The sequence below is a fragment of the Impatiens glandulifera genome, chromosome 8, assembly GCF_907164915.1.
Source record: "Impatiens glandulifera chromosome 8, dImpGla2.1, whole genome shotgun sequence".
Classification (NCBI taxonomy): domain Eukaryota; kingdom Viridiplantae; phylum Streptophyta; class Magnoliopsida; order Ericales; family Balsaminaceae; genus Impatiens; species Impatiens glandulifera.
Genome location: NC_061869.1, coordinates 2,271,229 through 2,299,166, shown reverse-complemented (window position 1 = coordinate 2,299,166; position 27,938 = coordinate 2,271,229). Strand labels below are relative to the sequence as shown.

At 29.6% G+C, this 27,938-nt stretch overlaps 3 protein-coding genes across 3 annotated transcripts; 1 reads left to right on the top strand and 2 right to left on the bottom strand.

Moving 5' to 3' along the window:
• Positions 1-4,276: 4,276 nt before the first annotated feature.
• Positions 4,277-7,170, bottom strand: LOC124912078 (diacylglycerol kinase 7-like). The gene is made up of 11 exons (XM_047452637.1): positions 6,474-7,170; positions 6,123-6,383; positions 5,951-6,036; positions 5,765-5,855; positions 5,522-5,594; positions 5,366-5,448; positions 5,204-5,274; positions 5,058-5,135; positions 4,874-4,961; positions 4,667-4,783; positions 4,277-4,592 (listed from the first exon to the last, which is right to left on the bottom strand). Exons 1-11 carry the CDS (start codon positions 6,810-6,812, stop codon positions 4,431-4,433), a joined length of 1,449 nt encoding a protein of 482 aa, XP_047308593.1. The 5' UTR covers positions 6,813-7,170; the 3' UTR covers positions 4,277-4,430.
• Positions 7,171-15,169: 7,999 nt separating this feature from the next.
• LOC124911462 (protein SUPPRESSOR OF MAX2 1-like) lies at positions 15,170-18,434 on the top strand. Its single transcript, XM_047451947.1, has 3 exons — positions 15,170-16,519; positions 16,622-16,784; positions 16,873-18,434. Exons 1-3 carry the CDS (start codon positions 15,351-15,353, stop codon positions 18,244-18,246), a joined length of 2,706 nt encoding a protein of 901 aa, XP_047307903.1. The 5' UTR covers positions 15,170-15,350; the 3' UTR covers positions 18,247-18,434.
• A 2,573-nt stretch (positions 18,435-21,007) lies between these two features.
• On the bottom strand, positions 21,008-24,070 carry LOC124911737 (probable alpha,alpha-trehalose-phosphate synthase [UDP-forming] 11). The gene is made up of 2 exons (XM_047452245.1): positions 21,656-24,070; positions 21,008-21,566 (listed from the first exon to the last, which is right to left on the bottom strand). Exons 1-2 carry the CDS (start codon positions 23,888-23,890, stop codon positions 21,228-21,230), a joined length of 2,574 nt encoding a protein of 857 aa, XP_047308201.1. The 5' UTR covers positions 23,891-24,070; the 3' UTR covers positions 21,008-21,227.
• Positions 24,071-27,938: the final 3,868 nt, after the last annotated feature.

The following is a 27,938-nucleotide window of genomic DNA, read 5'->3' as shown; positions in this document are numbered from 1 at the left end:
TTTATATATATATATATATATATTATTTTATATTCTAATAAATAAATACATATAAATAAAATTAATTTATTTTGAGTATTAATAGCTTGCTTCATATAATGCGCCATGTATTTTTGGAAAATGCAACTTTTCTTTAGATTTAGATTGATATGAATTATTATTAGTTTTGAGAATCAAACAAATTAAAAAAAGTTGAGAAGATATTTATATATATACAGGAATATAATTAGTAGTGTACCTTCCACTAACTAGCCAGCTAATTGGTCGGATAGAGAGTTAATTTACCAAACTTAGTGTATAATTATTATCTTATCCAATTAATTATATATATATATGCTCCCACTTAAAATTAATATAAGATTCTTAATTAATTAAGGTTCATGCTAAGAATCATGAGTACTATTAATTGATTAATCGAAGGAATCAATGTATATGGAATATTTTTTTTATTATCCATCACTACTAATTTCTAAATCATACTGCCAAACAAAGTAACTATCCTTTAAAAATATATAGAAACTCAGTAAAGACATTTATTGAAATAACATCATTCATCTTCGCTTCAACTTTGGAGTGACAAGTTACTATGATTTTTTAACTTATTTTGTAACATGGTTGACATTGAATAATTGATACATGAATCAATCGTGGGTTGTTGGAATTGATATAAATCGTGAGCGGGTTATTTTTCAGTGGACTATTTGACTCGAAAAAACCGTAAGACGTTTAGTAATTGCTATCGATCAATACATTTACTCCACAACGTTATTATTATGACGATAGTGAAGATCTCTCTAAAAAACCGGTGAAAACAGTCCTATGAGCTCATTGATTTTCTAGAGCATTTCCAAGATTGTTAACGTTATTTTTTTTGTTTGAAATAAGGAGAACTAGCATGACCCCATACAGTTATGACCTCCCATTTAAACTCAAAGTGTTTTCAGATAGAATCGAACCTGTGACCTTGTTATATTTTAATTGTTACTCTAAAATGATTAATCTCGTTATATTTTTGGTGGGTTTGATAACAACGTGAACATTCATATTTTTGTATTATTTTTTTTATAATGCTTAAACGAATATAATATTGTATTAACCTTTTTAAAAATTTAGTAATTGAATTGTAGTCCAAAATTATATATATTTAAAGGGTTAAGTAGGTTAATTATTGAAGAGTTAGTAGCTGATGAATTGATTAAAGATAAACTTTTTTGAAAAGATAGCAACAGTTTGATTGAGTAATTAATTAATGATTAACTTTATGGGGAATAGAAATGTTTTTTTATTAAATGAGGAGTGTGCATTATAATTATTAAAGATAATTGAAATAATAAATAATGATGAGCTAGCACTTGAGAGGAAAGTTAATGCAGGCAGTTTAAGAAGCAAGATAAGAAGGGATAATGTTGGAATCTACCTAAGCACAAATTGTGCTTCATCCTCCTACATTTAACCATAAACAGAACATTTATTTATTTATTTATTTATTTGCCACAACACTTTTATATTATTTATTTATTTGGAGGAATCGAATTTAAGACTTAATACAATCAAATTCTATTTGGGTTATGTTAAAATATATTAATTAGAAAGTTTAACAACACTACTTTTTTTTAGCCGCCAAAGCATTAACAATAAAATTCTAATGGAGAAAAATGTTTATCTTCAAACCATCTTTTATTAATGACGAGAATTATATTAAATGAGCAGTTCTAGAAGAGATAGGTGATTATGAAAGGACGATAATAATATAATAACGATAAATTATAATTAGGGATAACAATGGTATCTATACCCGTATCCGTGAAAATTTAATGGTCAAATTTGAGGATTTTAAATCGAGATCAGAATGAGAGGGGGGACTCAATCGGGTTTAGAAATTTTAAATTTGTTTGGGGTCAGAAATAGGGAGAAAAGAATGTTACCCGATCAAATTCAGGATTATAGAGTATACAAAATCAAACCCAAAACTCAATTCCCAATTATATTAATATTAAAAAATATATTTTTTTCTTTTTTTAAAAATTTATGGTGAACTCTTCAAATGACAGTCATTATCATAAATACAATATTTATTATTTATTTTACTGTACCTCATGTAGACATCAATTTTTAATAACAAAAAATTATTTAATAATAAAATGTTATTTATTTTATCCATATTCTCCGATTTACATTTTATTTTTTTTCTTACTTCTTTATTCTCTCTATCTTCTTCTTCAATTTTAATATTTTTTAACATTTACCACATAAATATGTAAATAAATCAAATTTTATTTGTGTTTTTAAAATTTTAATAATACTAATTTTAAAATTATTTATATTTAAAAGTTATATTTTATATTTAATTAAATAATGAGGTACTCATCAAGAATGAATGAGATGTAACTAATCGTGAATAATTATAAAAATAAATATACTCTTTAAGTCAAAATGGGGTAGTAAATAAAACTCGAGTTCTAGAAGAAGAAGTAGCTTTATATGATATATGTTGCCATCCTACGAAATAGGATATGAAATGATGAATGGGTGATAATTACCGAATACCTTTTTTTTAAATAAATATTTTTAATTAAAGTTATAAATAAAAAGACGTGTAGACTATAAATGATGGGATTCAAGATAAAGTCTTTAATACTTTTTTTTACATTTACCAAGAAACCCTCTTTTGCTCTTTTACTGTTGGTCCACATTTCAATTATTTATTTTTGCTTATCTTTATTAAATTTAACAAAATAGTATTTAATTCATCACCATAAAAAAAAAGTATGGAACTTCCAAGATATTCAGCTTCAAAATGATCTAAGCCACTTTGAAGATCATTTAATTATCTAATAATTTACATCATTATTTGTAATGGATTTTTTTTTGTTGTTCAGAAATTATGTCTATTAGACATTCAATGGTGAAATAATTAAAAAGTTCAAATAGAGAGATTTTTCTTAAGTGAGATTTTTCTTAAGTGAGTTTAATTTGAAATACAAATAATCATGAAATCTATATAGGACAATTTAAGACATCAATATCAATATCATAATTACCTTACATTAATAAAGTGGTTTAAATTGGACTCATTCAATAATCTTTCATGTATGTATATGATTTATTTTGATCACTGTCTATGAAAAGATTAATATTGTGACAAAAAAAAATTGACGAAAAAGATGTTTATCTTATTAGATTTTCAATCCACTCAGACATATCGTTCATGTCAACTTTCTTGTCATATTATTATCGTATCTGTCAATCCCAAAATAAAAATCAAGCACACGATGGCTAGTCCTATAATCATTCAATGCCAATTTCTTACTCAATATAGTTTTTTTCCAAACCTATACGCGATAGTCAAAAGCCACCCATTCTCGAGAAGGTAGGGTTGATCAAATTCATCGCAAAAAGAATAAGCTAAAGCTAATGGATATTGAAGTTGGCGTGACGTCTAAGATCAAGAACAAAGTTCACAATGGAAGTAAGAAAAAGGGTATTAAAATCAAATCTGAGTATCCTAATCAAACCCCAAGATGAAAAAATGTTGTACAAAAAGGCTGGCTGTCCTGAGTGGGTGGGTGGGTGGATTATGAGTCACCAATCATTAAAAAGAAAAAGAGGGGAAATGGATGAATTGGTGAAAACCACTTGCTTCCCATTGGCCAGACCAATTGAAGAACTTACTCAAAGTAAATTGCTATATATTCAAACCACCAGTAAGTAATGTCTTGAATTGAATGAATTGAATTGCACTTATCAAGAAGAAAGAAACAAAGAGAGAACAAAAGAGTCCCTAAGACAGAGGCTAAAGCTAAAGCTAAAGTGTTAAACGACAAGAGAGAAGAGCTGGCTTGGCTGGTTTCTGAATCAGACAGACAAACAGACAAACAATCATTCATTCATATGAGAATAATTCAATTGAAACAATTATTCCCCACCTGAACGTCTAGTCTACTCCGGTCACTGTCTCACACAGCCAAATGCCAAGCTTTCTTCTACTCACTGTTTCATATGTATACAAATAGCCCAACCTTTAACCTAATTTAGTGGATAACCCAACCCAACCCAACCCAACCCAACCCAACCCAACTTTTGTAATAGTACCAAACTAGCTTACCTTTACATTAAACCCTCTTCTTTTTGTCATCAAACTATCATCACTTGTGTTTTCTTCACTATAAACTTTGATTTTACAACTCAACCTGACCAAGTTGCCAAGTTGTCAAGTTGCTCATACTTAATGATCATAATCACTAAATGAAATATAAGCTAGTGGAACACCCAATGCTAGTGAAAGAGTTGATTCCATTTATGTTTGAGGCAAGTTTCTTGATACAACAATCTTACAAGTAGTTTAGTTAGAGGCCGTGTATATATGAGACATGTATATATACATACGAATTAGGATAAAAATTAGAGTGATTGATAATAAATGAAAATGATTATGTGCATCCGTCGACCATAAGTGACTGAAATGGTACCCTTTTAATGTCGACAAATGTTGAATATTCTTCGCACAGGGGCTGCTTCCATGGTTCTCCATCCATTTGTACGAAAGCTTCATCCCATTCTCCACCTCTAAACTCAAATCGTACCTCTGCAGCCTGCACAGCATAATACAAATAAACAAAAACAAGACTTGAACTTCATGTTTGTTAAGTCATATGTGCATACTTACCTGAGCAAGGTGTTTAGCAGAAATTGCTTCTGACATAACAAAGGAAGCATGCCATCCATGTTTCAGTCCAAAGATCTCTAGCAGACCATCTTCAACACTAGGCTCGACAAATCCTTTCTGAAAACAACCACATATATATATATATATATGTGTGACAATTCAAACCTACCTCAAAATTAAGTAATTTGACCATATATATATACATACCTTCTCCATGTACTCTGGCTTCATATTACCCCATGGGTTTCTTCCACTCGCATAGTTGTTCAGATTTAAGACAACTATTGACCTGACACTATAAATTGTGTATCATAATTAATGACTTTAATTTACTATCAGACACTATTAAAGCCACAACTGTGTACATGTTATTCCTTAAGCATCCATTTACCTAGAAGGGACTTTAATATGTTTCCACTCAGAGCAACTATCTTTCTTGATGAACATCCGTAAAATGTTCCTAAGTCCCCTGCAATTATATTGTACCATTAATTAGATGAAGAAGAGATGATTGATTATGGTGAGTCAAGTTCTAACCTTAAATTCGGATCATTCATGCATTGGGTGAAGAACCAACCTTGTTTACAGCTATATCCAGAATAGATCAACTGTAAACACACAAGGTCAAGTTTAGTACTGTAAAATATGAGAGCAAAGATATGGCAATGTACTCATTATAGGGTTCAGAAAATTTATGACCTTGTTGGATATAGGACCTTGTGCAAGGTAAGGCTTTCCATTCCGTAATTGATGGAACCCATAAGCTACTTGGGCATCCATTCCTACAAATGACCAATTGCTAGATAATTCAAGGCGTCATATAATAGGAAAATGGAAACAAAGAGTAAAATATACCTATGCTGAAGTAATTATAAAACACTCCTTCGTAGTGGGACATTTTAACACCCGATTCTCCAATATCCAGTGCCTGCATAACCCCATCAATATGAAAAGAACAATATTCAAATGACACTTGTGCAATTCTACACTACCCTCTGTTATTGTCAATAAACTTTGACGGTTTGTCACTTTAATATTCATAACAACGGTGCAGAAGCGATGAAATAAAAAACAAGGAATGATGAAAATTAAACTTACTTCATCATAAATGGTATATTCCTCCATGGACTTCAATGAGTGAGGTCGATTCTCAAGGTCTTCAGCAGGCATTAATATAGAAAGTTTCCAGCTATATACAAATGCAGAGTATTTTTTACAGAAACTAGATCAATTGGACAATGCTTGAAAACATTGAACCACAAGAGTGAAAGGTGTTTTGTTTACCTATCCAGATGCCTAAGTGAACCATAGCATGTTTTGTTAAGGGTTGTTTTGACAGATGCTTTCCAGTTAAAAGGAAATGAACCACCCTGTTATGAGAAAGAACATATCAACAATAGTAGATGATGAATTAATGATGATACAATTAGTGTAACAGTGTGAAAGTAATTCATACCCAGCAAAAGCTCCTGGATAAATCATTTCCTGTACCAAGAGGAATAATTGCTGTTGGAGGAACTGGCTCTCTCTTTTCTTGGTAAAGAACACTCAGGCAACCCAGAATCCATCCAACTGTACCATCACCTCCGGCGACCACAACTCTAAGCTTCTCACGAATCTCCTTAGCACAGGAATCCCCATCATCAGCCAATTTCTCCAGGCAACCCAACCCATATTGCACAAAATCTTGAGGTTTCACAAACTGAAGATCAAAAATCTGGAACAAAACAATGGTGTAAATAGTAAATACCCATGAATTGAAATGACATTATTGACTCATTGATACAAAAAATGAATGAATGAATGCCTGTTCTTCGCCCATCAATTCCTGTAGCCGTTCTATCAATTCCGGACCATGTCGGCCCCCGCTTTTGGAATTAATAAAGACAACAAGGGGGCATTCGCATGGATTTTGGGGATCGCAGGAGGTGGCATAAGAATATGGGTCATGACGATCACCGGCGGAGATGTCTTTCAAATCAATGGCTTCATTGATAGCATAACGGAGATACGTGGGAATGGTGATTCTTCGCTTGAGATCCTCTTTATTAATACGAAGAGCGGCAAGCGTGCAACTCATTATAGAATCAATTACGGATGATCGAGCCGTGGTCCGAACAATATCCGAGCCCGGCGGTGAATCCATAACTCCGCCCGCGTGCCTATATCCTCCTCCTCCACCACCACCACCTTCTCTCCCGGACCCTAAATCCTTTTCAAATGTCCTGTCCCGATGCAAATGGGTTTTCAGATTCAGAGTTTTACGCGCATTTGAACGAAACAAGTGGGGATTGCGGATATAAATAATACAAAGTCGTGGATAGATAGAAAATGGGTTGAATGAATGAATGAATGCCTTGTTAGAGATTTTCAATACAGTTTAGTGGGTCTGACTGATCAAATGAGACCGGCGATCAAGATCGCCGGAATGTTTCAAACGAGTTGAAATTGGCGCCGGCAAATAAACGCCGGTAATTTTATGGTTTGCCGGAATCATTGATCCGATTACATGTATACCATTTTGGAAGGCAAAGAGGCCAATTGTAAATGATTACTTTAATCTGATCTTTCTTTTAGGTTAAAAAAATGCAAATTATTTTTATTTTATAATATAAGTAAATTAGTTATTACCTTATTTTAATCTCTCTTTAATAACTTATTAAATAACTATTTTTTTATGTCATGTTTTAATATATTTGTTTAAATTATTTATAGCAATTTTAATATATATATATATTTTTTTTTTAAAAAAATTAAACTTATATTTGTAAAGGGAGGTGTTTTTTCCCCTGTCATCACTTCTAAATTAACTCCCAAATTATTTATTTATCCCTATCATTTTTATATATTTACCTTTCTTATTTTATTTTATTTACTTATTTTATTTTATTTAATTATTAAGTTTTTTTATTAAATATAATTAATTAATTAATTTTTAATATATTTTTTTAACTTTATTTATTTAATTAAAAATACAAAATATTATTATTTTTATATTATAATTATTTAAAATATATTAAATATTGAAATGTGTACTAATTTAATAAAATATAAATTTAATAAAATATAAATATTTAATATTTTATTATATTAGTTATATATATATATATTAAAATACTTATAAAATCATTTTTTTATAAATAAAATTATTTAACCAATAAATAAATAAAGTCTTTAATATATTATATATTAATAATTAGACAAATTAAATATAATGTTTTACTTAATAATATAAATGATAACATTTGCATAATATTTTTAATAATATTTTTTATTAAAATATTTCATATTTAACTTTTTAAAATATTTATTTTATATAAAATTATTATTTTATTTTAATTAATTTATTATAATTTTATTATTAATATATAATATTTAAAATTAATTATATATCTTTTAGATTTTTTATCTTTTAAATAGAAAAAAATATTAAAAATTAATTAATTAATTATATTTCACAATAAAAAAAAACTTAATAATTAAATAAAATAAAATAAGTAAAATAAATAAGATGAAAGGTAAATATATAAAATTAATAAGGATAAATAAGTAATTTTTGAGTTAATTAAGGAGTGGGATGAGGGCGAAAATATGGGAGGGATGGAAAAAGCAATTTGTATTTTTAAAATAATATAAAAATAAAGTAATGGGCATTTAATCTTTTTTAACTGATTCATTTAAATTAAAAATAATAAGAATAGTATAAGAAAAATATTAAATAATTAAATGAAAAAATATATAAAATATAAACACGTTTTCTAATAAATTGTTGAGTTCAATATTTTTTAGAAAAAACATAAAAAAAATTGTTATAATAATAACATTATAAATGATATAATATCGGATCAAAAATTAAAGTATGGGTGGGTTTGAAATTTTTTGTGGTGGACTTAATTTTTTTGGGGAAAAAATTAAGAATGAACGGGTAAATAACGTAGACTTTTACTTATTTTTGATAATTAGAAAAATAAATAATGAATTAAATTTTAAAAATTAGAAAATTTTGGAATTATATCACATTTTTAGCGAAAAATAATATATATATTTTTCTTCAAGTTGAACTTTAGTTCACCACAACAACACTAACACATATCCATATTCGTCCCTGAATTTTGATAGGTTATTAGGACTACGCTCATGATAGGGATGCAAAAAGTTGCTTATGACCTACTCGCGAACCGCTCGGTTAAAACTTTACTTGAGTTTGACTTTTATCAAGTTTCAGTAATATTCGAGTTGACTTCGAACTCATATAATACTTGTTAGATGGCTTGTAGAATTTTTCGAGCTTGATAATAAATAATATACTTTTTTATTTATTATAATATTAAAATTTAAAATAAATATTTTTCTTTAAAAATATTTGAAAATTTAATTTTAGTTTAAATATTGAGTTGAACTCAAATTTATAAACTCGTTCAAACTCGAGTTCGAGTCAAATTAATGAATACTTAATCAAGCCTAGCTCAAATTCGAGCTGGCTTGAGCTAAGTTTGACTCATTTGTCGTCCTAATTAAAAATGTGACAATTTTTTAACTAGCATCAACGATAAAAACTATTTTATAAAATATTATTAAAAGTTGAAGTCCAAATAGGAAGCCCATGATTTACAGGCTCATAACTAATACGAACTAGCCCACTACCACAAGCCACAGGCCCATATCTCCCACGAACTAGCCCAAAATAATTTACTCCCTTTGTCCAAAACAAATGACAAAAATATAGATAAATTAATAAATAACCCCTTAGATTATTTTTGAATTTTTTTATACTATCCTCATTTATTATTTATTTAGGTCATTATATTTGAAAATGTTTTGAAATATCCCACCCTTAAGGACCCTTAAATGATAGTATTAGGTAAAAGAATTTCATCATCACTTAATAAATAAATTTGAGTAAATTATTCTTAAAAGTTTAAAATGAAAAATATACACGTGCGTGTGTTTCATATCGCTCAGAACTTTTGGTTCTGCACTAATAATAAGGGCTTGTTTGGAATACTGGGTTCAAATTATATAATCTTTAGTACTAATTAATTAACAAATAAGCCAAACAGGGTGAAAACAAAAAGAAACCAAACTGTCACCTGCCCCATCCTCATGTGAATGTAATGTGACTTCATTCAATGGACCCCTCTCCTTTTTACACCCTTTTTCTAATGTAAGTATCAAACAAAACACTATTCTTCATTGATGTTGAGACTTAGAGATTCCTTCTTTTTAAAAAAAAAAATATATATATACATCAGTTTCCTAAATCCTAATTTAATAATGAATGGTGGAATTAATATTTAGGTATATAACGAAGTTGGGAACGAAATCAATATTTTCATGAACCTGACGTATTCTATCACTTGTACAAGAAAGAGAAATAAAAAAAGTTATACTAAAAAATAATAATAATAAATTTTAAAAATTATCATGCTCGGGATAACAAATTTTGGACAAAAATGTGTTTTTTTTTAATTTGTTATTAACTTTTTTTTGACATAAATTTGTTTTTTTTCTAATACAAATGTGTTAGACCACGTCGGATTCGTGATTTTATTTTCGTTGTCTACATCATTTCTCTTCTAAGATTATTGCTGGTCTAATTTCAAGATTTATATAAAAATAATAATATTTAAATTATAATGAAATTGGATATTAATTAAGAATTTGTTAATCAATGTAACATATAATTTAATTAATTACAAAGGGATGACAATTTGAAATCGCCCCACTGTAACCGAACCGATTTACCTCGTTTGGGGTAGTTTTATCCCCGGTTTAACTGTTTGTTGACCAGGGATGGTATTTGTGTCTCTCGCCTTGATTTCACCCCGATTATGCCCAAAATATTAAAAACATAATTAAATATATAAGATCAACAATATTTTTATTTTTTTATTATATTTTATAAGAGTTTTAAGTTTATTCTAACAATATAATTTTATAACATATTACACTATATATATTATATTAAAAAATATGTTTATATAAAAAAAATTATTTATTTGTGAGAATATGATATAAACGGTGCCCCGCGGATAATTTCCGAAACTAAATGGGATGGGAATAGTAGTAAAAAAATTATCGAAATAAAAATAGGACGGTGATGATAAATACATTTCCCGCCCCGAACTACCTATTGTTATCTCTACTATGGAGAATGAATTTAGAAATGTAGCAAAGCATTTACTAAGCAACATTAATTCAGGACAGGTCCTAGCCATTGAATCTTTACCTACTCCAGCATATACTTCACCTTTTTTTCTGCAATTTCTTTAAATATTTATATTCAAATAAGCTAAAAAAACAAATTATTCTACAATCAAAATTTCAACTTAACTCTCTAATGTCACAACTCTCACTTAAATTATTAAATTATGATGTTTTAATTAAGTTAAAATTGAATTCAAAAATTTTTGGTCTATGAGAAGAATGAGTTGAATATATAATAAGGAGATAGAAGCTTTATGGAAATTAGTGGAAGCATTTAATAATATAGATGGAAAGTGGGCTGCATGCATATATTATAATATATATATTACCCATGCAGTATGAATTTATCTTAAGGGGGTGGGTGGGTATATATACACAATATATTAATTATTTTAGGAAAATTTATACATACTGATCAAGTTTAATAAAGTGATCAATCATAATATATTAATTATTTTAAGTAAATTTATACAATATGTCAATCATAAATTCTCATCGAGCAATATATCCTGGCTAGATTATTAGTATTACTATCACTATAGTCGATCTTTAAAATATGGATGATAAAGTTTTGTTTATCTACGTTTTATTGTGTTAAACATGAACGGATCCATAAATTTAGAGTTAGGGTGAGCTTAAAAAAATTTGGGAAGATGATATGAGTTTTTACCTCTTTTTTTAAAAATTAGAAAAATAAAAAGTGAATTAAATTAAAAATAAACTTAAAATATATTGTTGGTTAATAAGTGCAATTAGACCAAGTTCCCACACTATTGGTGGTCATGAGAAATAAAAATAAAAATAAAAAAAATTAAGAAAAAGTGACTTTTAGAAAAATGCCCCCACTCTAAAGAATTTATGTCCCTCTTTTAGATGCTTTGATTAAACTTGCATGTCCTTCAAACTTAGAAAGAACAACAAGTACTAATTTATGGAGGCACAACTTAGCTAGAATATGAATATTATCTTTTTATAATCATAATTTTGGTTATAAAAATAAAAGTTAGCACGATTAAATGAAAATGCTTTGTTATAGTATTACATTATTCTAGAAAGGAATTATCAAATCATATCCAGTACAATAATGGGTCTGCCATCTTTTGCTTGGATGATTAGTGTTTAATCATTTGTTTAATTATATAATCATCATCTTTATTGCTTGATGATGATATTCATAGTCATTCTATAAGAACATATTAAAAGAAAAGCACCTACAAAAGGTGTATAAATGGGTTTGAGAATTATAAATTAGGAGAATAAATATAATATATATAAATAAAAGTACAAGTTAAAAAATAGGGTTAGAAATACAAATTTGAGCAATAAGTTTTTTTAGATCTCTTTGAATATGAAATTTAAAAGGTGGGATTTATTTATTTATTTATTTATTTATTTCTATATAGTATCAAATTAAATTTCGTCAATTTATTTAAAAATAAATTATTTCTTATTTGGTAAATAAAATGTGACCCTGAAATATAAAAGTTCATTTAGAAGATGGATTATGATCCATTAATTTATACTACAAATTTCACAATTTGATTTGATATTATTTTGATATAGAATAGTTATATTTTGTGGGTTTTGGTTGGTTCAATTTTATGAAAGTATCAATTTTGCTTAAGTTGGTTTTTTTTTTTATATTTTTTTAAGATATATTTTAATGAGTTATATAGCGGTTCTTTCTTTATCCATTCAAATCATACTTAATTTTTTTTTATTGTTTCAATCTTTGTAATCTATTATTTATTTTTGGATGCAATAAATTTATTTATAAAATGACACCTCTAAAATAAATGATATTGCAGATTTAAAAAAAAAAAATCTTATAAAATATTTCAGTCTAGCTACTTGCTTTGACTACAATTAAGAAACTACCAAACCAAATACTTTCAATATTTTTCAAATATTTCCTCCTACAATTAGCTAGTGATTTTTTTTTTTCTATTCCTAATTTACTTAAACTTTTGACTTTCATGGTCTGCATTATACATATATTTCCCTTTTTGAAAATCAATTTTGGAGTAATCAATTTTCTTAGTTTAGTGACATAGAGTCATAGATAAAATGGTTAGAGATATTTTCACAAACATCAAATAAAATAAAATGACAATAATTCAATTTTGAGACCAATTATTGGAATATATATTCCATCAATTAGACATTTAAAGAAATTAAACATCATCTTGTTGGTCAACAAAATATTGATGGCAATTAGACTAAACACAACTTATGCATGTGGTCTAATAGTTTTAGATATGAATTTTTAAAATTATTATTAAAAAAACAACTATAAAGCACTTATTTTTTAAATTAAAATATTAAAATATTTTATCATTTATTTTTACAAATTGAAGTTAAATATGAATTTTTAAGAAATTTTTATTAAAAACTTTTATCACAACCATTAAAACACTTGTTTTATTCATACTTTTGTTTTACAAATTAAAATTAGATATGAATTTTTAAGAATTTATTATTATTTTTTTTTATAAAAAAACTTTTATCACAACCATTCAAACACCTTATTTTATTAATTAAAATATTCTTACTTTTTTTTACTAATATTAAAGTTAGATATAAATTTTTAAAAGCTTTTTTTATTAATTTTATTTTTTTATAAAAATAACTTTTATCACAACCATTAAAGTATTTATTTTATTAATTAAAATATTTTTACTTTCTTCTAAAAATTAAAGTTAGATATAATTTTGTAAAAGTTTTCTTATTAATTATTTATAATTTTTTTTATCACAACTATTAAAACACTTATTTCATTAATTAAAATATTTTTATTTTTTTTACCAATTAAAGTTAAATATGAATTTTTAAGAATTTTATATTAATTTTATTTTATAAAAAACTTTTATCACAGCCATTCAAACATTTATTTCATTAATTAAAATATTAAAATATTTTTACTTTTTTACAAATTAAAGTTATATATGAATTTTTAAGAATTTTTTATTATTACTTTTATAATTTTTTTTATCACAACCATTAAAAACACTTATATTATTAATTAAAACATTAAAATATTCTTACTTTATTTTACAAATTAAAATTAGATATGATTTTTTAAAGAGTTTTTTATTAATTTATTTATCACAACTAACAAAGCACTTATTTCATTAATTAAAATATTAAAATATTCTTACTTTTTTTTTACAAATTAAATTTTAAATATCAAAAGTTATTTTAATAATTAACTAATTAAAAATCTAAATAATCTATTTCTTTTATTTTTTAATCAAATAAGAGTTTTAAAAAAATTCAAACAAGCACCTAACATTATTTTGATCAAAGTTTTTTTTAGCTTTTAAATCTATCATTATTATTATTATAATCATCAAATCATTTAATTTATTAATGAAAATATAAAAACACTCTTATTTTACTTTTATTAAAATTAATTTTTAAATATAAAATGATATTTGATTAAAGTATCTCAAAAAAATCCAAAATAATATTTTTTTTTTATCAAACACAATTTTTTCAAAAATCCCTAAAAACCCTAGATCAAATAAGTCCTAATAAAATTTTCATTTCATCATCCGTGTGTATTATTAATAGACAAATGAACTCAAAGATGAGTGTATACTTTAGTTGAAGTAAAAATATGGAAAAGAAGCCAAAAGTTTGTAGAATGAGTTATAAAAGGAAATGATGAATTTTTATGAGCATTTTTTAAGTTAAAGGAATACACACTATGAATCATTATACTTCAAAATGTCTTTCTTTAGTCACAATCCATATATATATATATTTCATTTAAAATTAAAATACTTTGGTCATGATTTTATTGGACTTGTTGACTTAATTAACAATATCATAAAATTCATTTAATTAAAGTTATTTAAATAAAATAAAATACTATTTAAATATATAAATAAATGAGTAAAAGGTAAGAAAGAGCGTGCGTTACAAAAGGAAGAGAAAATAAAGTAAAAAGGGTGACAGGAAGATCATCATTACTTTTGTTTCTATTGTTATATCTTTCTATAAATATATAAATATATAAATAAATAAATATTAAAATAAACTTTTTTGATTAAAATAATTAAAAGTTAATATACTATTATATCCATCAGTTAAAGTAAATAATTGGATAAAAAAGTAAATAACCTGAAATTGCAGTAATCTTCTTCTTCTTCCTTGTTCCTTTTTCTTCTTCTTCTTATACCCGGAAAGATTTGATTTTTATTAATATTTATTTTTGGGTTTTTCATATTATTATGAGAAAGAGACTGTGGGCTTATCGTCATCTATCATAGAGAGAAGAAGAAGAAGGGATTTTGTGTGGAGGAGGGATCAAGATCTTTCATTTTCATCTTCAATTTGCACAAATCTTTTTAAGGCCAAGAAGAGGAAGAACCAGAAATGAACTTTTTAACATCTTCTCTCTAAAAAGAAGCCATTTTTCTGTGTTTCCTTTGAATTTAGATCAATTTTTCATTCAACCCACAATCTACAAGCGATGAGAGCCGGCCTTAGTACTATCCACCAGACGTTAACGCCAGAAGCGGCAAACGTCTTGAATCATTCAATCGCGGAGGCTACTCGCCGTATCCACGGCCAGACGACGCCGCTTCATGTGGCGGCTACTTTACTCGCTTCACCTTCTGGGTTCCTCCGTCAGGCATGTATCCGTTCTCATCCAAACTCGTCTCACCCTCTTCAGTGTCGTGCCCTAGAGCTTTGTTTCAGTGTCGCCCTTGATCGTCTACCCACTGCACAAAACATGGCTGTAGGTACTGAACCCCCTATTTCAAATGCACTCATGGCTGCACTTAAACGGTCTCAAGCCCATCAAAGGAGGGGATGTCCTGAGCAGCAACAACAACCTTTGTTAGCTGTTAAGGTTGAGCTTGAACAACTGATTATCTCGATCCTGGATGACCCTAGTGTTAGCCGTGTCATGCGTGAGGCTAGCTTCTCAAGCCCTGCAGTCAAAGCCATAATTGAACAACAACAATCAATGAATTCTCAATCGTCAACAACAACAAGAACAACAATCAATTCTACCCCAATTGGAAGAATGTTCAGACAAACCCCGATTCCATCACCTGTATTACCCAATGGCAATAGGAATCTGTACATGAATCCCCTGTTACAACAGGGGAATCCATTACAACAGAGAACTGAGGAGGTGAAGAAGGTGATCGACATAATGGTTAGAAGCAAGAAGAGAAACCCAATCCTAGTCGGTGAATCAGAGCCAGGATCAGTGATGAAGGAGGTGATAAGAAGGATTGAGAAAGGAGAAGTGACAGAAGCCTCATTAAAGAACGCTCAAGTAATGGTACTAAGGAAGGAGAAGACTATTTCTGAATTTGGAGATGAAATTGAAGCTCGGTTGATTAAAGGGGGATTAGGAACGAGCATTGTGATTGATTTGTGTGATCTGAAGTGGCTGGTGGAACAGCCTATGGTGCGAGTTGTCTGTGAGACAGGAAGAACGGCTGTGGTCGAGATGGGGAAGATTTTGTCGAGGTTTCCAGAAAGGGTTTGGTTAATCGGGACTGCTAGTTGTGAGACTTATTTAAGATGCCAAGTTTATCATCCTTCAATGGAGAATGACTGGGATTTGCAGGCTTTGCCCATTACAGCTAGATCTCCTCATTCTGTTCATGGAATGTTCCAAAGGTATCATCATGTTTCATACATATTGACTAAACATTCTTTATCTGCCTTTTTGTTATGTTTTTGTTATGATATGAAGAAAGTTTCATTTTTTTAAATCTCCAGATCAGCTGGAAACATTGGGATTCTTAACAGGTCCATTGAATCTATTAACCCACCTTTAAAAACAGCAGAATCATCTTCCTCTGATAACATGAATTCAGAGGCAGCTAGATCTCGGTTGCCTCAATGGTTGCAATGTGCTAAAACCGATAACATTCCAACTCGGGTAGATTTCTTTTTCTTGAATTCTCTTGCTGATCTAGGTAAAAACCATTGATCTTATGACTTATCAAATTATTTAATAATCTGTGCAGGTGCAGAAGAATTATGGTCTTGGCTTGTATAATCCAAACTTGCAGCCTAAGGCGGTTAGCCCTGTTAGGACAAATCTTGCTCTTGGCCAGACAGAAAACCTCGAGAAAACGACTCAAACAGAACAAATAAAAGACTTTTTGTCCTGTATCTCATCTGAACCGGCACCAATAGTGAAAATCCACGAATTGCAAGCCGAGAAGTTTTCTAAAGCAGCAGATACCGACACGTTTAAGAAGCTTCTAAAGGGCTTAACGGAGAAGGCTTGGTGGCAGCCAGAGGCGGCATCATCTTTAGCGACTGCCATAACCCGTTGTAGAATGGGTAATGGAAAAAAACGAGGCTCATCTTCGAAAGGTGATATATGGTTGTTATTTACCGGTCCAGATAAGGTTTCCAAGAGGAAGATGGCATCAGTTGTTGCCGATCAAGTATGCGGTTCTAGCCTGGTTGTATTAAGTTTAGGGTCTAGACGAGATGGTGATTTGACCCGTGGTAAAACCGCTTTGAATAGAATAGCGGAGGCGGTTAGAATGGACCCGTTTTCGGTTATAATGTTGGAGGATGTGGACGAGGCGGATATGGTTATTCGCGGGAGTATTAAACGAGCCATGGAAAGAGGGCGGCTTACGGATTCTCACGGTCGCGAAATTAGTCTGGGAAACGTTGTTTTCATTCTCACGGTCAAGGCAGATAATATGAGGAACGTTGTTGATCATGACGAAAGTAGGTTTAGTTCGTTAGCTGGAGGGAATTGGCAGTTGAAGCTTTCTGTCGCGGAGAAGAGGTTCAAGCGTCGGGCCAGCTGGCTCGACGGAATGGGGAATCCGAAGAAACAAACGGGTGTTTCTCATGGCGTGTCGTTTGATCTTAATTTGTTGGCAGATGGTGAGGATGATAGGACCGACGGATCCTACAATTCGAGCGATGTAACTATCGAACATGAAACGGAGACCGGTGTAGAAACAAGGCAATTCATCATCACATCAGTGCCTCGTGAGCTGGCTGTCCACGTGGATGACACTATTGTTTTCAAGCCCATGGAATTCGAAATGATTCGGAGAGAAATCAAGACAACAATCGTGGAGAAATTCTCCGATGCGATATTTGAGAAGAATGTCACAATTGAAGTGGAAGATTCCGCTCTCGAGAAGGTTCTCGGGGGGATATGGCTTGGCGGGGCTAGCCTAAACGAGTGGGCCGAGAAGGTTTTGTGCCCGAGTTTCGAAAAACTTAGGCCCCGAATGTCTTTTCTTGGGAAATCAGAAGAGGCTTGGGTGGTTCGACTTGAACTCGACGGGGATGATGATTCCGGCGAAAGGAGAAGCAATAGAGATTGGTTGCCGGAGGAAATCGCGGTGGCTGCAGATGTTTGATGGGTGGCCGGTTGGAGTATAGATTGTAAATATGAAATGTGAAAATGGTTTGTGGAGGGGGGAAAAGATGAATGTTTGTTCTATTTTGTTTGTTTGTTTACAATTTACAAATGGTGGGGGGAAGAATTATATTATTATACTATATGATAGGTATATTATCAATTTGTTTCTTGTCATCAATTAATAATAAAGTATACAACAAATTGCATTGTTTATTGATTTATAATTTTCATTTTCCAATTGATGTGATCTTTAATTTCAAAACAAACAAAATGAAATGGACCAACTTTGTCATTTTTTCTTTCTTTTCATAATGTCTCATCAAGATATGTTTTCTTATTTCAGACCTATTGGATTATAATCTTGTGCTGATTATATGTCAACTATTTAAATTATTGTATCGTCTAATGAGTAACACATGTAGATGCATAATTCGTTCATTTTTAACCAATTATCGAAAATATTATCTATAGAGATGAGAACAAAACTCCTAAAATCAATATCTAAAATGTGGGGAGACATAAATGTTGCAATCTTCGGCATGGGTTGGGGGCCCTTACACATTTACTTCTTTGAGGTGAGGATTATAAATATTTGGGGTACTCATGAACAACTAGAAGAAGAAAAGTCATAAATTTGCCCTCATTTATTGGGCGGTTGTATGTATTTTGTCTCAACTCTAACTATCATTAAATTCAAATGTGATTTGTCAAATATGGATGCTAACTCCCCTACCCTACCTAGCTGTTTTTATGAGAAACGTGAACTGAATCAAAACAACAAAGAACAAGCACATCATTTTCTTGACCATTTCTACACCGTGTTTACATTTTGAGCCAATTCACGGAAATGACATTATTTGATTGAAATTATATTAACACGATAAACACATGTAATGTCAATTTGTAACATTCTTAACAAAGTCAATTATATCAATTATATGTTTATTCATAATTAAGGTTAAGAATAAGTTGGTTTTTGTTTTTGGTTTCTAGCATTTTTTTTACTATTTAGTTTAAGAATTTAAATGTTCTCGAATAATATTTAAAATAATATGGACAAACCCTTTAGTTATTTATTTATAATGATTATCATTCATATAACAAATTACTCATAAGTTCTCTCCATTACCCTAAAAGTCTATGCAATAATATTCACGTTTCTTGATTGAAAAAAACAAAACCTAGGGTTGAAAAAAAAAAATCCTTTATAGAGGAGGTTGGTTCAAAAGTTGACATGCTTTTAACCAAATATAAAATTGCATATTTTTCAATGTAAACTTTACTCTTTTTTTTGAGTAAGTTTGACTTCTTCATGAGAGCTAATAGTTAAAATTTTAATACAAGGTTTATAGTGCAATAAAAAATAAAATAATCTTTTGTGTTTATGGAAAAAAAAAATCTACATACACTTCTGTTCCTAATTACAAATTTAGGGGAAATAATATATTTTTTTTATTACAAGACCCTTTTTTTACTTTTCTTACAACTTTGCTTGAAGAATGACACATAACCACATATTCAATTCACATTAAAAAAAGTATTTTTTTTTTTATGGTCTAAGAAATAAGAAATAAAAAACTACTAAATAAATGTATATGAAGATCTGGACCATGGATTTAATTGGGAGATTGATTTTGGAGATTTATTATAATTTAAATCTAAGTATGGTGTGGTGTTGTGTGGTGTTGAAGCTGGGACAAGATCTGGATAATTCAAATGACTAAATATAAATTCTTGATTTGGTCCGATTAGATTATTTCATTTTACATGTCATTTATATATTTTGTATAAATGTGACTTGTTATATATTTTTCTTAATATATTATCAATTTTAATATTTATATTACACCCAAAACCGGTCTTAAGAAATGCTAACATATACAGGTCATATAAAAGAAATTATAAATATTTTTTTCACGAGATTTGAATTATTTATCTACGAGTTTACTTTTAAAATCTTAAATTAGAATAACTTTTAAGATTTTAAATTTCAAATTTTATAAAAAAAAATTGATTTAACAAATGACGATTCTAAATAAAATTTTGATTTTATCTTTATTGTGTAAACTCTTAAATGGTTAAAATAATAATTTGGATGTTACGATATTATAAATAATAAAATATTATATTTATAAATTATAAAAATAATTATTTATTTAAAAAAATAAATTAATATAATTTCTTTATTTTCTCATTTCCTTATTATTATTTAATTAATTTTATATATTTTTTAAAAATGATGCATCTAAAATTAAAATAATTATATATAATATGACCGAATTATTAACTGAGGCTCTAATTTAGTCAAATTAAGATTTAAAATTTCTTATTATTTTATCTTTAACAGTTTTAAATCGTGATTAATTTATTATTTATACCATATTTATAAATAAATAAAATAAAGTGAATAATTTAACACCATAATTGTTTGTTTTATTAAATATAAATATAATATTTGTTTAAGAGTTAACTTTTGATGTTACCATTGCAGGTCCGGCCTGTCTACTCTTATATAATATTTTATTTACATACTTGTGATCTCCATAATTATATTTTTGTAAAAGATTATCTTATATTTATTAAAATAAATAAATTGAATAATCTTGGGTGTGACCAATTAAAATACTTTTTTGGTTAGACCACTTAATTAACTTGACTCTATATATTATATATAATTATTTTGATTTAATCCACAAATGTAGCCTGTTTTGATTTACTATAACTAAATAAAGACCTTGCATATATAAAAATGGTTGCACTTTACCAAATTGAACAATTATTTCGACATAAAACATGTAAAAATGCAAATGTTTCCTGTACAAAACAAAACTGTGTTTGTTTGATTTGTCATATCATATTATCTGTAGAGGTTAAGATGCATCCAACTAAACTAAACTAACCTAATTACTAAACTATATACTGTACCTAATTATATATATCTTATTAGCATAGCAATTTTTAACCATTTCTTTTGAAGATTCAGAGAGACCCTTCAAAAGACACCTGAAAAAGAGCAGGAGGTTTAGAAGGCTGTTGAGACGCAGCCGCGAGTCCTTGCAACATTCTCATAACGTCGAATGTATCGTCCAAATAGTATTTAGCCATGCTCGGTTTCTGCCCAACCGTGCAAGCAAACACCTCCGCCTTTGCAGGCAAGTTCTTGCAACTCAATATCGTCTCAAACATGTCTTCATCCGATCGATCATCTCCTATACACAAAACAAAATCGGGCGACCATTTCTTTTCTTCCACTTCCACTTCTCCTCCTTTACTCATCTTCCCAATCACGTTCTCAACGGCCACTCCTTTACTCACACCCTGCATCCAAAGCCAAAACAAAAACATAAACAAAACAAATATAAACAAATTTCTATACCATATTCAAATCAATTATCAAACTAAACTACCTGTGGTTTCACTTCCACAATATGCTGACCGCGTTTAACCACCACCGGTTCATTAGCCAAAACGCTCTCCAGATGATCTAGAAGCTCCTTAGCCTGCCAAGAACCGAAATCAGGGTCTGCTTCACCATGGTGCCAAACCAGAGCACTCTCCTTCTGTTCTATACACGACCCGTCTGTCGCTTCAGTATAATGCTCCATTACCGGAAGTGCAATCTTCATCCAATCAAAGTCCATCGACAAACCACAAGTCTCCCACCCACAACAATCACCCGTCCATCTAGTAAAGTATCCATGTTCCGCCGATATCCCAAGTTTCTCGCACGGAGAAAACCACTGGCTTAACAAATCCTTCCCCCGACCACTAACAATGAAAACCGTGTTCTTCGTGTCACTGCACAAACCATTCAAAACCTCGATCACATCCTTATTCGGCGCCTTGTCCACTAAACCTTCCGCCATCATGGTCCCATCGTAATCCAATAAGATCAAACGGTTGCTCGCCTTTGTATACGCCGACACGATGTGCTCAACCGATAACTTCCTGAAATTGGGACCCAATGCCACGACCCTGAATCCCAAACCAAACCCGATTCCCCAACATCTCTTCTTGTAATGCTCACGGCAAGCTCTTTCCAGATCTTGGTCGAAACTCCTCGCCCAATAGGCCACGTCGTGGGAACTAATGTACTTGTAATGTTTCTCGTGTCTCAGATGTTTCTCCGCCTCCGGCATCTTTATAGCCAAATTCATCGCGTTCGCCACGCAATCAATGTTCCAAGGATTGACCCGGATGGCTCCACTCAGAGAAGGCGAACAACCGATGAATTCAGACACGATGATCACGCTGGTTCTCCTACCGTCACATCCGTCATCGAGGCCTTGCCTGCTTACCGTGTAAGTGTAGGGCATCAGATTCATCCCATCTCTTACAGCATTAACCACACAACACTCGGAGATTGCGTAGTAAGCGATTTTGTCTTGCGTCGAGACAGGCCCGTTAACAAACACGATCGGATCGTAACCAAATTTAGCGTATTTTGAGTTAACATCATTAGCAACTCTGTTGATCTCGTCTTGAACTTCTTGAATGTCGTTCCCGCTGCTTCTGGCCGGGTTCATGATCTGAACTAAAACCACTTTCCCTCTAAGTTCAGGGTGTTCTTCCAATAGCTGACCCAAAGCTAGAAACTTCAAACTGATACCCTTGAAAACATCCATATCATCAACACCCAACATTACAATTTTCCCTTCATATCGTTCCTTCAAGGTTTGAACTTTCGTTAAAGTATCAGGCAATGAGATCACCGATTCTAATTCACCCATATGAACACCAACAGGGAGGATCTTGATAGTGACAGTTCGACCATAATACTCAAGCCCAATATAACCCCTTTTAGATTGGTAATCCAAACCTAACATTCGACTACAACATGACAAGAAATGCCTAGCGTAATCGAAAGTATGGAACCCAATTAGATCACAATTCAAGAACGCCCTAAGAATATCATCCCTAACAGGTAAAGTTCTATAGATTTCAGAAGAAGGAAAAGGAACGTGCAAGAAAAACCCAAGTTTAACTCTGTGAAATCTCTTCCTCAAGAATGTGGGTAATACCATTAGATGATAATCATGTACCCATACATAATCCTCATCCGGATTAATCACCTCCATTACTTTATCAGCAAATATCTTATTAACAGAAACGTAAGCCTGCCACATGGAGCGGTCGAATCGAACCCCATGGGTAGGCGTTAATGGAAGCATATAATGAAAAAGAGGCCATAGATAATGCTTACAGAAACCATGGTAGAATTTGTTATGTAAATCTACAGGCAAAAACGTAGGAACGCATCTGAACTTATCATATAGAAGTTGCGAAACTTCATCTTGCTCCGCGGATTCAACATCCACTCTAAGGGATCCAACGTAGACGATTTCAACTTCAGATGGAAACCCATCTTTGAGCTGTAAAACCAAGGCATCCTTATCCCAAACAAAAGACCATTTATTGGAAACTGGGTCTCGGTTTGATTTGAGAGGTAGCTGATTTGCAACGATGATTCGTCTTTCCACGGACATTGATGATGAAACGGCGTCGGAATCGGATTCGACATTTGCTTGATCGAAATCGGAAATGATACCCGGCACCGTCATGACTCTGGGGATTCGTGGGCGATCGACGATTCGTGAGTAATCGTCTAGATTGAGTAGATTGAAGCAGGATCTGGATAACATGATTGGGATGATGGATTGAAAAAGGGGAAATGGGTTGTGAAGATGAAGATGGATAGATATGTTGGTTTATGTTCGTTGATGTTTATCCTTAATGATAATAATAATAATAATAATAAGATTGACTGGATCTTCAATGACATGTATGAATGGGTATTGTTTACAGAGAAGAGAGAGAAATAGAGATTATGGGGAGAGAGAGAAGAAATTCATAGGATAAGAACGAAGATCAAGAGACCGACTTTCATATTTATACGATTTTCATTAATTCATTATTCAATTTCTCAAATCTCTTTTTATTTTATTTTATTTTCTTTATTTAAGGAATAAAACAATCTTATTAATCATTTTTTTTTATTTTGCCTAAGATATGAATGATAATTTTAACTCACCTTTAATTTAAAATAATAATAAATTTAACCCACCAAGGTAAATCGGTGCTAAGTCGGCTTAAGAGACCAATATGTTACGAGTTTGATTCTATCTGAAATCGTTTTGAGTTGAAGCGAGATTGTAGTTATGGGTATGCTAGTTCTTCTTAATTTAAAAATATATATATTATAACTCATTTATTTATTTATTCATAACTATTTATTATATTTAAATTATGTGATTAGGTATAAAATAAAATTAATATTTATGGACAATAATATATTAGATAAAATTTAGTGGTTTTAATCACCTAACTTAAATTGCTTCTCAAGAGAGTAGTTGACAAAGAACCTACCTTCTGCTTATATATTTATTTACATTTGTATTTCAATTTTAGACATGTTTTTTTTAGAATAATATCTTAAAATTAAATAAAATATATTTTAGTATATGTTTCATTAGACAAACCTTTAATTGTTTAAGATATAAGTGAATATTTAGATAGGTTTTAGATTTACAATATTTATTTATATATATTTGAAAGAAAAATTTATTAATTTATTAAAGTGTAAAAATCTTTGTATAATAGTAAAAAAAATCATATATAAAATAAAAAAAATGTTAAATTTAAGCTATAATATTAATTATTATAAATTATTTAAAATTTACTCACTTAAAAATATTTGTAATAAAAAAAAACAACTCAACCACAAAATTATTCTAAGCTCAGAATTATATGTCTTATTATATATATATATATATGAGGAGTGATAGAGGGAGGGAATTTAGTGAGGGAATTTGGTGAGGGAATGACGTGGCATCACTTTCATTGTTGGAAAATGTAAAATTGGAAGGAAAAAGAGAAAAGAGAGAAATTATTTGATTTTTTCCGCGAATAAGATTATGCCACGTCATTCCTTCACCAAATTTCGTCACCTAATCATTTCTCTATATATATATATATATATAATTTAGAGTCTAATAACTCATAATATAGTTATAATTTTATTTTATTTTTTGTTTTTATTTTTATGTCTTTTATTGATTACGTGATTTGCTTATAAAGATATTCTAAATAAGGTTATATCCTAAAGAGATAAAGATAGAGTCAAATCTGCATCGAATCTTTTGTTATTTGTTTGGATTGAAAATGATTATTTTGTTTGAATCAAACTAACTATATTTGGAAAGTGATCAAAATTAATGGGTTGTAATTTATTGAATTATTTTTAAATTTATTAAATTCATTTGTTGTCTACTATTTACTTATTTGTAAAAAAAAAAATCTAAATTTTATAATAATGGATTCCAAACAAGTCCCCCTGAGATCAAGTTTAATTATCAACTAAATTAATGCATAATCTAATCTTAAAAAGTTAATAATATTTTAATAAATATTTGATAATGTTCAAAATAAAAGATGGTCTGGACCATCTAAATTAGTGGGCGGTGGGATATACGGCATATCCCTCTTATTTTAATTTTATTTTCTTGTTTGCTTTTAGAATTTATTTAGTTTATACACATTTTCTTGTTATCTTGTTCTTTGAGAATTACTTTCTTAATTTTATTTTGTTTTTTTATCTGGATTTATTTTTTCTTAAATATTAAAATATGTTGTGGGTGGGATATACCTTACCAAACTTTATATATTTTATTTTTCTTTATTTTCTAATGTTACTTTTTTATACTTATTATAGATGAACTATAATAGTTTAATTAATTTATTTTTTTAACTAAGCAGAATTAACATTCAGAATTAACATGACATCCCACACTCATATTTTTTCGTTTATTTTTAAAGTGAATTTTGATATTTTAAACCGACTCTTATCATTGAATTTACCTCGGTGATTAACTTATTTTAAAATTCTCGAATATTTTTTTTAAAGTGCCACGTGGCCAGTATATAAAAAGAAGACGTGGCGAGATATATGCTACTTCGCACAACCAAACCCTATGTGATGGATCTGCGTCCACCACGTCATCACTATAAATCAATCAACGGTGATAGATGTCCATGTCAATGCACGTCTTCCAAGAGACTTCGGTAGTTATCCACATTGGTTGTGGCAGTCCACCGTGGCAATATCTTTTAATGGGGCCCATCTTATCCAAAACTGTGAACTAATTAAATATTCGGTAATTTAATACCAAACCAATAAAAACAACAAATATGTACTATTATTGATAAAATTAATATTACTAATTACATGTAATCTAATTTGAAAATATCAAAATAATTTATGAATGTAATAGTACACGTGTCAAGGGATAACTGTTAATTATGGGAGAAATCAAACGTGTCAGAGTATGTAACTTTATGAGGATAGTGACACGTTGGATTGTAATTGGGACACGTGGAATTGTGATTTTAGGGGATACGTAACTATTAGTTAAATAAATAAATAAAAAGTTGTGGCTTGTGCGTGCGGGGCAGGTTGCCAGCTGCTTTTGTGGGTGAAACCCGACCCGACCCCACCAAAGTCTCTTTCTCGGGTATAGTTAGTTAGACAACAAAGGATGCACGACACCTTGAATTGAACATTAATGTCCATCAATGGGGCTCGACTTGTTCTTATTTGTCACGTTTCCACTTCATTTATAATTTATTATTATTATTTTTTTAATTTTTATCTTGTCAAGAAAGATTAATTAGTGAATGAAAATAAATCAATAATAATTTTCTTTTTCGAGAAAATTATTGTTAAAACTTAATATATAAGGTTAGGATGTTTCTTATATATAGGCCGAATTAAAAAATTTGAGTTGAGAGTAAGCTTAAAATAAAATTGAAAAATTATGAAGAAAACGAGGAGACAATTATCGTAAATTTTGCCCACTTTAAGGAAATAGTGAATTAATTTTAAAAAAATTATAAGTCATGTCACATTTTATGGAAAAGAAAATCGGGTGAATCGAGCCCTAACATCGGGCCGGCACCGTGGATTGGAGGCAAATGCAACTTTAAATTTTGTAGTTCCTAAAGTTGTAAATCTTTTTTTTTTTAAATTATAATAATTAAAAAAAAGTTATATATATTGTATAATATATATTCAATATCAAATTATAAAAAAAATAAAAAATAAGATTAATAATATAATATATAGTTAATAATACTTTTATATATTAAAAATTTAGAAAACATGTGAAAAGAAGGTGAGGGACCTATGCAATACATAGTTTACATTAAACATTGGCAAAGACCTAACATATATATTTTTATCGATTATTGAGCAATTCTTTTTTGGTATTAAAAGAATATTTTGAGTTTGTATATAAATATAGGTGTATTAGCACAAATATAATTAAAGAATGGTAATAATATAGGAAGTGTACGAGTTAGGTGCATTTGCATGGAGCAGATTGATGAACATCACACATTTTAAGGGATATGATAATAATAATAATTAAATATATATGGTAGCTAGCATTATTTGAAAATGACTAATAATAATGAGATAAGATTTTGTAGATAAAATAATTATTAGTAAGAAATTGATTATAATTTATAAATAAATAATAAAGTAATTGGATTGAAATGTCTTATCCTAGGAAACTGCCTCCATTGTTGAACCAGAAACAATGCTAATGCTTTGCTTGATTATAGGAAACAATTGTTTGATACATGCATATATATCTTCACTTGTCACATCATTTATCCAAACTTATCTTATTA